The 18,228-nt window shown below is 34.6% G+C and overlaps 1 protein-coding gene across 1 annotated transcript in view; it reads left to right on the forward strand.

Moving 5' to 3' along the window:
* Window positions 1-16,396, forward strand: part of LOC106078840 (serine/threonine-protein phosphatase 2A 56 kDa regulatory subunit epsilon isoform-like) — a 29,872-nt gene extending 13,476 nt beyond the window's left edge. The window contains exons 4-11 of the mRNA XM_056024586.1: window positions 905-997; window positions 1,122-1,252; window positions 1,693-1,861; window positions 1,953-2,006; window positions 4,549-4,599; window positions 9,127-9,246; window positions 12,179-12,408; window positions 13,877-16,396. Of these exons, the coding sequence (XP_055880561.1) occupies window positions 905-997; window positions 1,122-1,252; window positions 1,693-1,861; window positions 1,953-2,006; window positions 4,549-4,599; window positions 9,127-9,246; window positions 12,179-12,408; window positions 13,877-13,967 (939 nt within the window). The 3' untranslated portion in view covers window positions 13,968-16,396. The remainder of the gene's footprint in view (window positions 1-904; window positions 998-1,121; window positions 1,253-1,692; window positions 1,862-1,952; window positions 2,007-4,548; window positions 4,600-9,126; window positions 9,247-12,178; window positions 12,409-13,876) is intronic.
* The last annotated feature ends 1,832 nt before the right edge of the window (window positions 16,397-18,228 follow it).

Consider the following 18,228-nt stretch of genomic DNA (forward strand, 5'->3'; position numbering starts at 1 on the left):
GGGGAGGGGACAGAAAAGGGGGGGGGAACACATTGTGTCCAGATCTATACGTTGATTGGTTCTTAAAAGCAATTAGCAATTAGTCTAGAAATGAAGTGGCGGGTTGGTACCAGGTTGGTACCGTCAGTTAGCTGATACACCAACGTGACTTTTTTTTTTTTTTTTGTAAGTTCATTAGAAGAAATTAATTATGTTGAATCCCTGATTCCCGTATTCATTTGTATAGAAAAAAATAAGTGCTATCGATTCAAAACACATTGAGTGACATTGTAGATATCTAGTCTAGATAGGAATAGATCTATCTAGAGTCTAGCTAGTCATTAAGTCATTACGTTATGTCATGATTCTCTACAAATATTCTACAATCTAGATCCAATTTAGTTATAGTATGATTTAGAATTTAGATTGACTAGATCTAGATCTAGAATTCTAGATTGATAACATCTACTACCATCTAGTCTAGATCTAGATTAGATTCTTAGTCTTAGTATAGAATAGATCAAAGATGAAGGTAGGCTTACGAAAGTTTGGAGTAGACCTACGTTTGTAGCGGATCCACTGCATCGGTAACACTCTTGAGCCCAGATCTAGAGTAGATTATATTCATAATATAGACATAAATCCAGATCTAGTCTAGATATCATCTCTATTGTCGTATTGATCTAGATTTAGATTGTAGATCTTATCATGACATCTAGTTCTAATATTATATACATATATATATGACAAAATAGTGGATCGCGTAAGTGTTATGCATTCTGGTGCCAAAATACGCATTTTGACCATCAGCGTTACGCATTTGGACTTTTTTTGGTAGGCAGGTCTGATATATATATATACATAAATAAACATAAATTTAAAGTTTAAATATTTTGTATTCATGTTTTCTGTTTTTTTTCTACAGATTGTGTATGAGTTTTTTCTGCGCTTTTTAGAATCTCCAGACTTCCAGCCCAGTTTGGCAAAAAAATATATAGACCAAAGATTTGTGCTTCAGGTAGAAATAATTGTTCTTTGAGCTAGGGTTGTAGTCTAGAGTCAATACTAATACATCAGTAATTTTTAAGTAGACATCCTATTGACATGAATGTATATATTGTCTTTTTCTTCATTTATTACAGCTTCTGGAGTTGTTTGATAGTGAAGATCCACGTGAACGAGATTTTTTAAAGACCGTCCTCCACAGGATATATGGGAAATTTTTGGGATTGAGAGCATTCATTAGGAAACAAATCAATAATATTTTCCTTAGGTATGCATTCAATAATACATGTTCTCTGCTTTAATGTGTTGTAGAGTGTTTCTGTAACAGGTTACTACACAATTGGATTGGGAAGGGAGGGGGGGGGGAGTTTAAAAAATATAAATGCTATATATAAATCTGCATGTGTGTGTGTGTACATAGGATTTAGGTTTGGAAAAAATTGCTCCTCACCCCTCCTCCCAAAAGCAAAACACACTCACTTAAATGTTCTAGATCAGCTAGTGGGTTTTAGTGAAGCATTACTTGCCCTCACATTAGAGCCGATTACACTCCCAATAGTATACAAATATGTTGAAAATGCTAGTATTCACCATTATTTTTTTCTGCCACCTTATTTGACTATTTGTTATTCTTATTTTCAAGTCAATAGAAAGGCTACAACAAAGTTGTTTCATTAACTTGTCTTTAAAATATTTATTTTTTGCTAGATTCATCTACGAGACTGAGCAATTCAATGGTGTTGGTGAACTTCTTGAGATTCTGGGTAGTATCATCAATGGTTTTGCTTTACCTTTGAAGGCAGAACATAGGCTGTTTTTAATGAAAGTTTTAATCCCTTTGCATAAGTCCAGAAGTTTAAGCCTGTATCATGCTCAGGTACAGATAAACTATTACTCTTTCTAAACAAGCTCATCTTATGAGACTATTAAATCTACTAGTACTAATGTTTCTCATTGTTTCTTCACAGCTTGCCTATTGTGTTGTTCAATTTTTGGAAAAAGATGCTTCATTAACTGAAGATGTAAGTTTCTTTTAAGCGGCCCCTGCAAGGGGAATAGATGCTATCAGTTTTGTGTGGTCTGTCTGTCCACCTGTCCGTCCCGTTTAGATCTCGTAAACTGGAAAAGAAATTGAAAATCCAACATTGCGATATTTAAGACCTTTCAAAGTTCTGATTCAACGTCTACTTTTTTTCTTTTCTGAAAATGAAAATTTTAATTTTTAAAATCAAAGTTTTTTCATAAAAATACACATTTTTTACAACTATTCACTATTAATAGTAACAAACAGGGGAGGCTATTTAGTAAGGAAGATGAATATTTACCATATTTTCAACAACATTTATGCTAACGGTTTTATATTTAAAAAAAAAAAAATTCTTTTACAATTGTATTGCTAAGTTTACTAAGTTCTGTCATACTAACTATACATTTACACACAAAAAAATGTTTACTTTTTTTTATAGAGAAAAAAATCTATTTAGTATGCACATGAGCACCCGCAGGGGAGTGCAAAAGGGTGCACTGCACCCCCCTAAATTCTGGGCAGCCAAATTCTAGCCATTTTTTGCACCATCAGATCAATAAAAATCTAATTAATAACTGAACAAGTGGTGCTTTCACTGGTGACTGATGTACATTTGTAGTAGACTAGTCTAGGCTTATCAGGAATTGATGGCTGACCATGTACGTGCACCCCTCTGAATTCTGATTAACCAAATTTTAGCCAGTTTTTTACACCTTCAAATCAATTAACTTCTGCTAGGAAGCAACGTAACACTGAAATTAAGTTAATAAGGATAAGCTATATTATTGTAATAAACTAGAATAGGCTAATCTGTAGTTCATATCCGACCGTGTGCGCTTTATTGTAGGCTTGCATTTCATTATTCCATGGCATGTTAGTCACTTGCACACTATTATAGTTGTCATTATATTTAGTGAAGGCCTAGAATGTGATAAAAGTTTTTTTTAGTCTTTGAGGACTCAATGCTTTTAGTAGTGCCACGTTTCTCCCTCAAAAGCTACGGTCTGCGTGCTTTTTCAGTTCACTGACCAAAGGTTTGGAACTCACTCCCCATTGATCTCAGACAGACAACATGCAACACCACTTTTAAGAAAAACATTAAGACCTATCTGTTTAAAACTTTTTTAGATTAACTGTCATTTTAGCCCTCATGTTTATGTTTGTAATGTTGTTACAGTGCCTTGAGCCTACATTTTGTTTGTTAACAGCGCTTTATAAATAAAATTATTATTATTATTATACATTATGTACAGCCCAGACATGGACAAACTACTCGGCCAAGGCTACGATGGCTGCCCCTGTAATGGGTAGCATTCAGAACTGTTTTCTGGCTAGGATTCATGAAAAATATCCAAAAGCAGACATTGTCCGTTGTGCGTCACACAGCCTTCAACTTGTTATCATTGATATGAATGACATTTCAGATATACGTAATGCTGTTGGTGTCATCAGGAAGATTATCTATTTCTTCCGTAACAGTCCCACTTCAGGGATGGCATCCTGAGTAAGGTGACACTGCTGGCAGACAAACTTGGTAATGAGTTAGTGCTGCCAAGACTTCGCAGTCGACAGATACACCGAGCAAAATCCAGATGTTTGGATTTTGGGATTATTACAGAACAGGACTTTACATTCCATTTCTTGATTCGTTAGTTTCTTCATTAACGTCTCGCTTTTCTAACAATACTAATGCTCAGTTTTGTCTTCATCCTAAAATGATTCAAGAATTGCAACTTACAGAAGCAATTCAGTAGTAAATTTATTGACAGCTTTGGCAGCGCTTGCATTTTTTGTTTCATAGACTGTCAGGCCGCAGGGATAAACAGTTAATATTTTTTCACGCTAGTTTTTTAAATTTATTTCATCAAACAATTATTTACAATCAACTCAATATCACATGGGGGGGGGGGGGGGAGGGGGGGCACCAATTCCTTTCTTTAATATTCTCTTTGAGCCATAGGTGGCAACTTGCCCCCCCCCCCCCCCCCCCCCCCCCTGCAAAAAATCCTGCAGGGATTTGCATATAAGTGGAACAGAATTTAAAACAATTAATAAGTAGTTTTTTTCATATAATCGCACGAACTTCAGCGCAGCACTATACCCACTGAACTCTTAGCTAAAGGGAAAATATTTTTAAGAGAATGTTTTTTTTTCTTGAAGCTTTGAATAAGAAATTGACCCTTTACAAAACAATTAGTTGATCATTATTTGATATCAGTTAGGCTAGGTTCACATCCAACTTCACTTTCACCAATCCCTTGGTGTGCTTGACCGTTGGGGCACCATACACGATCTGTCAACCTTCTTTCTCCATTCTTCTCTGTCATTTGCCTTTGTTAGAATTTTAATCTGATATTCTTTCTGAAAATATTGAAACCTGCCTGGGTGGACCACTTCGGGGGCTGATTTTGAGTTTGTGTTTCCACACAAACTGTCTTTGTAACTTTGTTTTTTAGTAGGTTTAAAATTTATAAACATTTATTTAAAAAAAAATATTTATTGCTTGTTTCAATTGTTCTAACCATCGTATGTTTTAGGTGATAAAGGGATTATTGAGATTCTGGCCAAAAACTTGCAGCCAAAAGGAGGTAATTCCTTTTTTTTCTAACTAGTTATTATAGCAGCTTTATAGCAGCTTTACCCATTGGTAATGAGTACTCCCTGATCTCTCACAATATACTCTTGTTTGAAACATGTCCCAAAACCAACTCATTTAAGATTTCAACTTGAGACAATTTTCTGCCAAAAGGTAAAGTGAAAAAAGATTGGCTTGATTAAATCCTAATTTTGAACACTTCCATACACATATACTGATTGAGTCTGTATGAGCATCATGCTAATTACTATGCTTCATGGTGTTGATTCAGGTGTTCCCCCCCCCCTTTTTTTTTAATTCACTTGCAATGTACTAACCTTAAAATTGTGTTCATGCAATTTGCATCCTCAGTAAACCCTTATTAAACTAGAAAATACTTAAATATAAGGCAGTTGAAGAAAAGTAAAATAAACAATCTCTATAGAAAATATTTGAAATATTTGATAGACTGTACCGAAAGGTGTTGCGTAAATATTGGCATAATTAAAGCCTATACTATAAGACTTTCCTGGAGGCACGGTGGCCGAGCGTTAAAGCGCTTGGCTTCTGAATCGGGGGTCCCGGGTTCAAATCCTGATGAAGACTGGGATTTTTAATTTCTGGATCTTTTGGGCACCTCTTGAGTCCACCCAGCTCTAATGGTTACCTGACGTTAGTTTGGGAAAGTAAAGGCGGTTGGTCATTGTGCTGGCCACATGACACCCTAGTAAACCATAGGCCACAGAATCAGATGACCTTTACATCTTATCTTATATAATACAGACGTTACTTCAAAAAAGATGATTATGTCCTACGCATCATGCATTCAGTCATGCATATTAACCAATGACTTCAATTCTGCCAAGTCACTGGTTTTCCTGGCTAGCTCAGGCAATCCATTCCATGCTCTAATAGCACTAGGGAAGAAGGAGTATTTGTACAAATTTGTCCTAGCATATGGGATGAGGAATGTGCCTTAATCTTTGTCTTTCTGAGTATTTTATTAAATTTTGTTTTTGTATTTGAAGATTATGGTTCAGTGTTTTATGTATAATTGCTACTTTACTTTTGAGTCTTCTGTCCTGAAGGCTTTCTAAATTTAGTGATTTTACCAAAGGTGTTACTCTAGTCAAATGTGAATATTCGTTTGTTATGAATCTCACTGCTCTATGTTATGTCTGTTCCAGTTTCTTAATGTTTTCTTGAGTTGAGGGGTCCCAAACAGAGGATGCATATTCTATTATTGGCCTAACCAAGGTTAAATAACATTTTAGTTTTATGTTCTTATTTGATTTATAGAAATTTCTTTTAATAAACCCTAATGCTTTGTTTGATTTTTTGATAGCTTCATCAATATGGGGATTCCATGACAGTTTTTCATTTATTATAACACCTTGGTATTTTGCGTTTTTAGGTCTGTGTTACTGGTTTACCATGAATAAGATAAGTGGAATTAATTTGTTTTAGTTTTTTTATTACTCTTAATAACTGACATTTTTCTAGGTGGAAAAACATGCTCCAATTTGATTCCCATTTCTGTAATTCATCTAATTCACTTTGTCAAACTTCTGTGTCTTGTGTTGTTTTTATTGTTCTATATATTTTGCAATCGTCTGCAAATAATCTGAGATTTGTTCCTGAACTAATGCAATTTGGTAAATCGTTTATGTAAATTAAAAATAGTAGTGGACCTAAGACTGTTCCTTGAGGTACTCAGACGCCTATGTTTACTGTTATTATTGTTGATTTAGAGCCATTTATTATTACAGTTTGTTCTCTCCCTATCAGAAAATCTTTAATCCACTGATGCAATGGACCATCAATGCCAAAATATTTTAATTTTTTAAGCAAACTATGGTGGTGAACTTTGTCAAAAGCTTTGGAAAAATCTAGTAAGATAGCATCTATTAGCTCACTGTTATCTAAACCTTTTGAAAAATCATCAATTAGTCCTGTTGTGTTTCACATGATCTATATTTCCTAAAGCCATGGTGATATGGAGTAAGGACATTATGTTTGTCTAAGTGTTTATGATGTTGCTACATATTATGTGTTCTAGGATTTTACATGTGATGCTGGTAAGTGATGCTGTTCTGTAGTTTCCTGGGTCTGATTTTTCTCCTTCATCATCTGCCCTATAGACCACAAGGTCTGAAAGGGGAACTTCACTTTCCTAAACATACTCAAGGCCTATTAAACATTTGTAATAGCTTTATATATAGACTGACCATTTTGGAGAAGTACAGACAAATAAATGAAAGGTATTTTTGTGAATTTCCTCACTTAGAAAGCAAATCTATTAAAATATACTTACATCTATATTTATATATACACACACTCATATGTTAATATATATATATTTAACACTGGCTACTCCCATTGATTTGTTCCCCAACTGCCCTTTTTTTCCATGTCCTCTTTCAATTAAATGGCTGAACCCCTTTCTTAATTGTATAGCTACCCCACATAATATATAATTATGTTGCGTTGAATTGGAACTGTCCACTTTTGTCCTGTGTATTCTATTTATTATCACCCCTTCCCTGCTATGGTTATGTTTATTTGGCAGTATGTTCTCTGGACTGTTGTCTTGGGCTAGGATGTAATCATCTTCAAGTTTGAAGACACATCCAAGATGTAAAACATTTTTAGGCCATGTGGTGCCCATCTATCCTTCAAGGACTCTACCAAGCTAGATGCTAGATACTAATGTTATAATAGTTCTAAATACAAACTCTGATTATTCTTTGGCTTCATAATTCAATATTGAAATATACGATAGGCTCTATTAAAATACCCCCTCCCTATTTTTTTTTTAAAGAACCGAAGATTTATTGTCAGTGAATAAGTGATATTTCATGCGAAGCAGGATGTTTTGGCAATGACGTTTTGGCGCGAAATACATTATGCACGTTCATTGTATTATTTCTTTGAAAAGAATTATGCATATTTATGTTTTGCATGAGTGTTTGTGTTAAGTTCAGTGTTAAGACATATTTTTCACGTACAGAAGAAATACTTTTGTCCGCTATTTTTGGTATTTAAGTTTGTTATGTAATTATTGTTAAATTTCAAATATTACACAACACCAGGCTGCCAGCCATACTTCATACTTACAGTGGTTCCTCACTAAACTTCATTCGAAATTTTATCTTTTCCTCAATTCTACTGGACTTTTTTCATTGTTTATATAGACTGCCACAGGTTTTCAACTAAAAATTGGTTCCTCACTAAACTTATCAAAAACATAGAGATATCCTTCATTCAAAATTTTATCTTTTCCTCAATTCTACTGGACTTTTTTCATTGTTTATATAGACTGCCACAGGTTTTCAACTAAAAATATAATAGAATGAAATGGCAAAAGTTTTTCTAGAAAAATGAAAGAGAGGGGTAGACCTTGGGCCGCTCTCGGAAATTAAGATAAAGGATTATAAATTCGCACCTAGGGATGTCAAGTGTAGTGCTAGAAACAGATTATCATCTTACGTGTGAGATAGGAAAGGGTGGAGGAAAGAGTATATACAAGGAGTGAAATGAAGAGAGGGGGCGAGATAGGTGTCACAGGTAATGACCAGTCCCAAGGAGATGATCGCCAGACGCATGACGCTAACGGCCAGTGCTCGGTGCTGGTCTTGTCTTCATTTGTTTAACTCTACCTGCGTCAATGCGAGATATGTCACCCTACCCTATTTCTCAAAATATATCTTTTCAAAGTATCTTAGTGTCATGAATTTGTTTCTATTTATTGTCGCCCCTAGTGTTTGTTTACATTTGTGGATTCACGTTAGAGTTTGTACTGACCACATTCCGTGTCTTGATCTTTACTATGTGTGGATTTATTGTCGTCATTCAGCGTAATAGAGCTTTAGATGTTAACATGGTTTTTGTTATATGAAAGTATTACACTAATGTCAAATTTAAAAAAATTGTCTTTTGGAAAGAAATAAAAAAATGTCATCCAGTGCGATTAGCAGAATTCACATATAAATTAAGGGGAGGGGATAGCATGTCATTACTATTGAGGAATCTGACTTATTGTAAACCTATATTCATGAAATAAGCAAAACCTTTATATTTATAAAAAAAAAAAAATTTGCTGGACGGTGTTAGAATTCATACTATACCTACAATATTACGGTAGAGTGAAATAAATACGTTATAAACAATACGTGCTTATTAAATTATCGTCAAATTATATCTGGTGCCAAAACGGCGGGGCCAAAATGGCACGTACCGATTTCATGTATATTAAAGATACATAGATGAACTGGATCTAATCTTTATAAAATACAGTGCATTACATGGTTAAATTAAATGCTAAAAACACCTCCATACCAATAAGAATACAGCATAGAAGAAGCTATAATTTTAAAGGCATGTTTGTGTGGATGACAAGACAAACAGAAGCTCATGAGTTTCTAATTCTTGCTTGTTGTTCATGCATTTACGTTTAGGGATAACCTGACTCTGACAGCACATGGAAAAAAGGTTTGTTATAAAATTAGTATCATTTCTTTTTTTTTTTTTTTTTTGTCAGGTTATGTTTTTAGGAGAAATAGAAGAAATTTTAGATGTGATTGAACCTGCCCAATTTCAAAGAATACAGGAGGATTTGTTTTGTCAGATAGCTAAATGTGTATCAAGTCCTCACTTTCAAGTAAGTTTCTTTCAATTCTGCCTGCTGTGGGATAGTGAATGACTCTGACATTATGTCATTGGGTGTCTTAATACATTGTTTGGTCATTGTGTGGTATGTGACAAAAATGAGTTAGTCTTAATTACTACATTCATGTTTATCCTTGATTCCTCGAGAGGTCAAGCAAATGGCCCTTTACACACACTTGAGGCTTAGAATGAGAGATTTGCCATTCACTATTCATCATCCCATTCTGTCCCTGTGTTTCACATCAGCTATGGCTATTTTTAGTAATTGCTCGGTTACCCCTGTTGTAGATTGGCCATAGACTGTGCCACATGTTTTTGTCCTTTGTATTCTCGCAATATAACTCAGCCAACCAAGCAAAGCTGCACCCATGAGAAACATCTTGGTGGAAGGGTCATGGGTTAGAGAGCAATGTATACAGTACTTTGGTAACCCACTGGATATTATGATTCGTATCTATTTCCTATTATGAAGAGTGCCACAATGAGTTCAGTTTACTTAGATCATGATAATAAGCCAACATATTTATTTTGTAAAGAAGGTGTGGCTGTCGAATAAAACAACAACATAAAAAACAGCATAATAAAATAAATATGGTGGCATTCTTGGTTTGAGTCACGAATAAAAGATTGTCAAACTACGCCTAGAGGTTGGAGGATCCATGGGAATATTTACCAAAAAGAAACCACAAAATGAGTCGTTGGTAAATCTACCTACTCTGTTGCCTACATTTTAAGTAGAGAACTGAAGCTATTTTCTGGTGCGTAAAAAAAAATATAATTGTAAATAACCTATTAATTATTAAATCCATAGGTTTCTACCAAAATAGTTTCAGAACAATTTCATTTCATTTTTTCGGTCATGTGGTCACATGTGTTGGAAATTAAAATGACCAGTGGATCGAATTAGGTTGGGCATCACTGGTCTACATGTAGAATATCCTATGATGTCAGATAGATAAAACTTCCTGCAAGTGGGTGTTAGTAATCACAGACTTGCTTTAAATGAATATTTTAGGTAGTTGTTGATAATTTGTAGTTTATAAGCTTCTTATATTTGTATTTAGGATTACCAGTTATCCAGCAAAAGAAGGACATGTCCTCCTATTGCAGGACACATCCTCCATCCAGCAGGCATTGGGATGTGACAAATAAAAATGACCTGAAGTGTGAAAATGTCTTGAACTCTGTTGAATACTGCAGTGGCATATCTAGCCATACTTAGTACTGAGAGAACTTTTGTCTTTCAGGTTTGCAGTGGCATATCTAGCCATACTTAGTTCTGAGAGAACTTTTGTCTTTCAGGTTTTCAGTGGCATATCTAGCCATACTTAGTACTGAAAGAACTTTTGTCTTTCAGGTTTGCAGTGGCATATCTAGCCATACTTAGTACTGAAAGAACTTTTGTCCTTCAGGTTTGCAGTGGCATATCTAGCCATACTTAGTACTGAGAGAACTTTTGTCTTTCAGGTTTGCAGTGGCATATCTAGCCATACTTAGTTCTGATAGAACTTTTGTCTTTCATGTTTTCAGTGGCATATCTAGCCATACTTAGTACTGAGAGAACTTTTGTCTTTCAGGTTTGCAGTGGCATAACTAGCCATACTTAGTACTGAGAGAACGTTTGTCTTTCAGGTTTTCAGTGGCATATCTAGCCATACTTAGTACTAAGAGAACTTTTGTCTTTCAGGTTTTCAGTGGCATATCTAGCCATACTTAGTACTGAGAGAACTTTTGTCTTTCAGGTTTGCAGTGGCATATCTAGCCATACTTAGTACTGAGAGAACTTTTGTCTTTCAGGTTTTCAGTGGCATATCTAGCCATACTTAATACTGAGAGTACTTTTGTCTTTCAGGTTTGCAGTGGCATATCTAGCCATACTTAGTACTGGGAGAACTTTTGTCTTTCAGGTTTGCAGTGGCATATCTAGCCATACTTAGTACTGGGAAAACTTTTGTCTTTCAGGTTTGCAGTGGCATATCTAGCCATACTTAATACTGAGAGTACTTTTGTCTTTCAGGTTTGCAGTGGCATATCTAGCCATACTTAGTACTGAGAGTACTTTTGTCTTTCAGGTTTTCAATGGCATATCTAGCCATACTTAGTACTGGGAGAACTTTTGTCTTTCAGGTTTGCAGTGGCATATCTAGCCATACTTAGTACTGAGAGAACGTTTGTCTTTCAGGTTTGCAGTGGCATATCTAGCCATACTTAGTACTGAGAGAACTTTTGTCTTTGTAAAAAGTTTTTTCGCTTATCACAGTTGCAAAAGAGAGAACTAGAGCTTTCATTGATTTAGTGAGAAGCATTCTTCCCACATTGTACTAACCAAAGAAACTTTGCTTGAAGCTTCACATGAATCATGAACAACAAAATATGTAAAAAACAAAATCACACAACCCACATCCTTTTATAGCCTGCTTGTCACAATTGATTACTGGTATGTTTAAGATTCTGTCGCATCTGTACTCTTTTCATGGGGTTTATAATGAGAGGTTCATAAGGCTTTCCAATGTACATTTCACAACCACACAGCGAACTATAGGAGGTATAAAGAACCACCAGTTTGTCCATAGTTTCCATTATGTATGATTTTGAGTACCGGTATAATAAATTTAGTAAACCCTGCCGTTATGCTATGATTATGAGTACTGGTTTAATAAATTTAGAAACCCTGCACCTATATTTACCGCCGCACAGCTACCATTCGTTTGTAAAAACTTGTATAACCTGCTGTTTTCACACATTTAAACAGGAACATGTTTTTCTCTCTTGATTTTTCAGATGACTAAATGTCAAGTTGGAACCCATCATTACTTGCTACTTACAATGTTGTAATACTTGTTTTTGTTGCTGTCTTTGTTTTTTATTGACACTGTCACCTTTGACCTTTTAATTTAAATACTTTGATTTACTTATCATTGTAGGTAGCTGAACGAGCTCTCTATTTTTGGAACAATGAATACATCATGAATCTGATTGAAGAAAACTCTAATGTTGTGCTCCCTATCATGTTCCCTGCCCTGTATCGCATCTCTAAGGAACACTGGAACCAAACAATAGTTGCCCTTGTCTACAATGTCCTGAAGACTTTCATGGAGATGAACAGCAAGCTGTTTGACGAGCTAACAGCCAATTATAAATCTGAGAGAGCAAAGTAAGATTTTAGAGGAGTGCATGGACTGCACACTCCTTGGGGATCTATAAATAGTTTCATTTGATCAAATGTATTCAGTTGGAAGTAGATCTATCTCCTGAGTTTTATATCATCAAATCCTAAAAACTCAAGAACTAATATATAGTAGTTGTACTCTACTGTAATCTAAGCTGGCAGGACTACTCATGTAATGAGTTGTACTCTAATCTAAGCTTGCAGGACTACTCATGTAATGAGTTGTACTCTACTCTAATCTAAGCTTGCAGGATTACTCATGTAATGAGTTGTACTCTACTCTAATCTAAGCTTGCAGGACTACTCATGTAATGAGTTGTACTCTAATCTAAGCTTGCAGGACTACTCATGTAATGAGTTGTACTTTACTCTAATCTAAGCTTGCAGGACTACTCATGTAATGAGTTGTTCTCTAATCTAAGCTTGCAGGACTACTCATGTAATGAGTTGTACTTTACTCTAATCTAAGCTTGCAGGATTACTCATGTAATGAGTTGTACTCTACTCTAATCTAAGCTTGCAGGACTACTCATGTAATGAGTTGTACTCTAATCTAAGCTTGCAGGACTACTCATGTAATGAGTTGTACTTTACTCTAATCTAAGCTTGCAGGACTACTCATGTAATGAGTTGTTCTCTAATCTAAGCTTGCAGGACTACTCATGTAATGAGTTGTACTTTACTCTAATCTAAGCTTGCAGGACTACTCATGTAATGAGTTGTACTCTACTCTAATCTAAGCTTGCAGGACTACTCATGTAATGAGTTGTACTCTACTCTAATCTAAGCTTGCAGGACTACTCATGTAATGAGTTGTACTTTACTCTAATCTAAGCTTGCAGGACTACTCATGTAATGAGTTGTACTCTAATCTAAGCTTGCAGGACTACTCATGTAATGAGTTGTACTTTAATCTAAGCTTGCAGGACTACTCATGTAATGAGTTGTACTCTAATCTAAGCTTGCAGGACTACTCATGTAATGAGTTGTACTCTAATCTAAGCTTGCAGGACTACTCTTGTAATGAGTAGAACTAACCCTAGCAAAATCTAATCCTAGATGAAGTTTTAGAATTAAATTAATAGTTCACACTTTTGATCCTTTTCTTGTAGTCTTTTAAAGATTCGACTCAAATAATTTACTTTAACTTGGTTTCATTTCTGAATTGTAACAAAATTTAGAATTGTAACTAGATATAATGTTACCTAACTAAACTAGTTTATTTGAATCTCTATGTATTACTATAAAAGTAAAAGTCTGATAAGTATTGAAAGGTATGTTATTTTTTCAATTTTTTGAAGTTATATTTGTAATATTAAAGTTTCATTATAATATGTATAAGTTTCATTATAATATGTATAAGTTTCATTATAATATGTATAAGTTTCATTATAATATGTATACGTTTCATTATAATGTGTACACGTTCTATATCATATGAAATCTTTTGCAGGGAAAAGAAAAGAGAAAAAGACAGAGAAGAACTATGGAAAAAATTGGATCGGTTGGAAATGAATAGCAAGAAAACAAATAAGAAATCTTAACGTCTGTATATTTGTCACAGTGTGAAAGGCTAAGACCTGACTGTTAATACATATTTATTTTATCATCATCATTGATATAAATATATAAATAGTGAATTATACAAGTGAATAATAATTTTCTTCTATTTCCTCTCATTTAATGTTTTTTATACTTTTTTTTTTTTTGTCTTTTGAGATGGATCTAAGCAGGACTGTACCTATTTATAATTCTTCAGATAATCCACAACTGCTTTTGATAGTGGCCCTACCCCAGTTCTCTTTTGCTAAAGAACATTTCAAACAATGAAGTTCTCCTGGCTTGATTGAATGACTGACTGACTGATGAGGCAATAATGAATGTACTGCACTGTTGAAGCAAAGCTTTTGAACTGTGTTAACATGTCAGTGGAAGTCTCTTGAAGATTGTATATAGAGAATACAATGATGCAAATATTTGTGTGATGAAGTCTTATATGTCATGTGCCCTAGAAATAAGTCATCTAAAAAGTAGTAGGTTTTCTCAAGGTCATAATATGCTCATGAGCATAAAACAAAAGTTACTCAATGCTAATGTTGCGGGTATTTTCATGATGTATCAAATATTTCGTCACCTATTTATACCTTTTTTTTTTTAGCCTAAATGTGAATTAGTGAAGAGCTCTTTCTTTCTGACACTTTTCTAGTTGTTCAGTCATTGACTGCAAGTCAGGAGACTGTATGTGTGTGTCTGTGCTGATATGTTATTGTACATAAGTCAACAATTTGTCGGGTGATGTTCTCATTTAGGAGCTACAGACAATTTTTTTAAACTGTTTTTTTTTTTTCCTAATTAGTCCAGGTCAACTTTGTGATATATTAAGTTTGTCTGTCTGACTGATAGCATCACACAGCAGGAATTCTGCCTAGTATTTTGTGTTCATTCAGGTTTGAACAATCATTTGGTGTGCTGCATACACTACTCTGTGTCCTCCCCCCTGCCCCCTATCCAGTGAAGGCGTGTTAGAAAGCTGTGTTTGTGTCTAGGTTTATACATTTTTTTTAATGCTGTTCATCCTATAAATAAATTTTATGTTTCCTGAGAAGTGTGTTCTTTTGTTACTTCTTCAAAGTCCTTTGTCCTGGTCTGCTTGAGTTCTCTCTACTACTTGCTAACTTTGTTAGTCCACAATGTGGGGTGAAGATATAGAGACTTGTATTGGACTTGAGAATCTCTCATGAAGCACTGAAGTTGATATGGTACTTAAACCCTGGCCTAACTGATGGACTTGCTTTTGCTGATGTTGTGTTTGTGAGTGTGTGCCATTGAAACTCTATTGTTATGTTTGAAGACATTGGAATGTTTAATTTTTAATGCAATTGACATTGTTATGCTCTAGTAAATTGCTTATTATATTGTACATGGTAAAGGACATTTCCTTTTTACATGCTTCAAAGATGTGTATATTTTCAAACTGTTTCAGTCTTGTCTATTTGGTTCATCACATTATGGAACAACAAAAGTCAATCTACTTTCTCCATTATATTAATGGAACCAACCAGAACAAGTAGTCAGTGGTGTCTGCACATCTTTCTGTTCTACAGTCTCTACTCATAGTGTCTTAGATGTTGCAGCAAGTTGAAATAGCTGCATTGCTTTGCACTAAGTTTATCGTTTGCAGGTCCAGAGTGTATTGTGTATAGCAGCTCCAACTAACCTTACACCAGTGTGATGTCTACTAAACTATTGACCTGTTTTAGACTCACAGTTAATAAAACAATGGAGTTTTTGTTGTAGATTTCTATTTGGTTGTGTATCACAGCTCTCTAAGTAGATTTGTATTTGTGTATCACAGCTCTCTAAGATACATCAGAGAGAAAGGAAGACTTTCTCTTATTCAATAGTGGGGTTGAGATGACCCAGACAGTTTTGTGATGACAATTTTTTTGCATTGTCTTGACTGGGTTTTTGCTTCTGGTCCAAACCCATAAAAACTTTGTGTTGACTGCTTGAGTTGTTCAGTTTGTATTCAATCTTTTCAATGTAACATTGATTTCATGTCACTTTTAGTTTGCTTTTTTTTTAAACCAGTCAGGACACATTTTACATGTTGTTAGCTATTGGCTAGTGTAGAGGTCAATTCTCTCAGCCTGTATATGTGTGTGTGTGATTGATAGGGTCAGCCCTAGTGAATCAACTTGTTCTAAGATGACCAGCAAGTAGTCCTCTGGTATTCTGGCTACATACATTAACCTGTTTGTTTGGTCAATGTCAAAGCAATTATCAGTTGAAAATTATTTAAGCGAATGCATAATAGCTGCTCTTGTTTTCAATGGAATACAGTGGCTTAGATAGGTTGAGACAAAGAGCTATGTTCTGTTGTTTCATTGAGTAGTCCACTGAATGCCAGTTGTGTATTTTAGTAGTTATGTTTGTTTACTTATGTCTGTTGTGGAATAAATTTAGAAACCTATCTGCCTAGTTGTGATCTCTTTCATAATGGGATGTTGTTCCAATGTCAACTACTAGACAGTCTAGCTGCAACTTCCTAGCATCGCTAGGCTAGAGAGACAGAAGAACAAACTCTTGAGACCTACTGGATGAACAAGTGGTGAAAGGGAATAGACGCCACAGGATAGCATAGAACAATCATTGATCTATCGGAGTATCGACACACACATGCCTATAGACACGAATATTTCTTGTTAGCACATGTGGGGAAAAAAAGATATACTAATTTCTATCCCCCCCCCCCCCCAAATCACCTTGTATAAAAAAAAAAACACTTGACCAACACATGCTTTGACACACCTACTGTTTGGACTAGCAGCTACTCGTACTTGGCTACGTGCACATTAGACATGAACATGAAAGATTGTACAGTTGCTTTTTATTTCTATAGTCTCGACCTATTTAAGACAGACGACGATCTATAAAGGGGACTAATTCAACTTATACCACCACTTCAGTCAAGTACTAATTCTTTCCCTTGTTTGAGATATGCAACAAAATAATTAATTACCAATATTTAAGTACCTGATTAATATTTTTTTTCTTGGGTTGTCAGGTAAAAGAAAAAATGTGCGTGCGAAATTTCAGCTTGACTCGAGTTTGGGTGTGGGAGAAATAACGTGTACAAACCTTTTACCAGACAAGTTGATAAGATTTGTTTAAAAAAAACCTCTTGGCAGAAATAGATGTAATTTTTATTATTTCTGTAAAAGTCAAAGGATAACTTTGTTTCTAGTACCAGTATTCTAGACAAGAAAAGTCAATAAGAATTATACTGGAAAATAATGCCTACGATTTATTTTTTTTTTTTTAAACATTTTACAAGATTACAGACATTTTTGTGTTTTCCCACATATTTAGAGAATGGGTCTTCTCTATTTGTTAAGAAATGATTGTAAAAAGGTGGGCTTCGATATTTTCAGCATGAATTTAAAAGTTACAAACTTTCAACAACCAATATATTATCCCTTCCATACAAACATTTATTTAAAAGATCAATGTAACCAATGCACCAGATCCTGCTTGTATACTTGTGAATAGATCCGGCATTAACATAGGATTTTTTAGTTGTAGACAAAGAGCTGGCAACATTAGGTCTATGTAATAGTTTGCTAACCCTCACTGTGGCTATGTAATAGTTTGCTAACCCTCACTGTGGCTATGTAAACATCCATAATTCAAAACAAGGTGACAAAGACAGTTTGTATGAAAACACAAACTGAAAATCGGCCCTCGAAGTGGTCCACCCAGGCAGGTAAAAAGGTAGGTTTCAATATTATCAATGAAATTTTATCAAAGACAAATGGAGAAAAAAAGGTTAGCATCTTGTGTGCTCCAGCAGACCAAAGGATAAGTGAATGTGAAGTTAGATGTGAACCTGGCCGAATTGATGTCTTATGATGAATATCTAATTGTTATTCCTCAAGAATAAAACATTTCTGTAAAAAAAAATTATATCTTATTCGTTAGATATGCATACAATATAAATAATAATATAGCAGTATGAACAATTACTTATTAATTGTTGTTTTAAATTGTCTGACTTATATGCATATTAAATAGATTTTTTCTCTTTAAAAAAAATAGTAAACATTTTTGTGTAAATATAGTACTTAGTATAACAGAACTTACAAAACTTATCAAAATAAATATATAAAACTAAATTTTGACAAAAAATCTACAACCGTTTGCTTAAATGTGTTGAAAAAATGGTAGACCATTATCTCCCCTAATAAAGAGCCTCAAGTGTTTGTTACTATTAATAGTGAATACTTGTAAATGTGGTGAATTTTT

This window comes from Biomphalaria glabrata, chromosome 3, assembly GCF_947242115.1.
Source record: "Biomphalaria glabrata chromosome 3, xgBioGlab47.1, whole genome shotgun sequence".
In the NCBI taxonomy this organism is placed as follows: domain Eukaryota; kingdom Metazoa; phylum Mollusca; class Gastropoda; family Planorbidae; genus Biomphalaria; species Biomphalaria glabrata.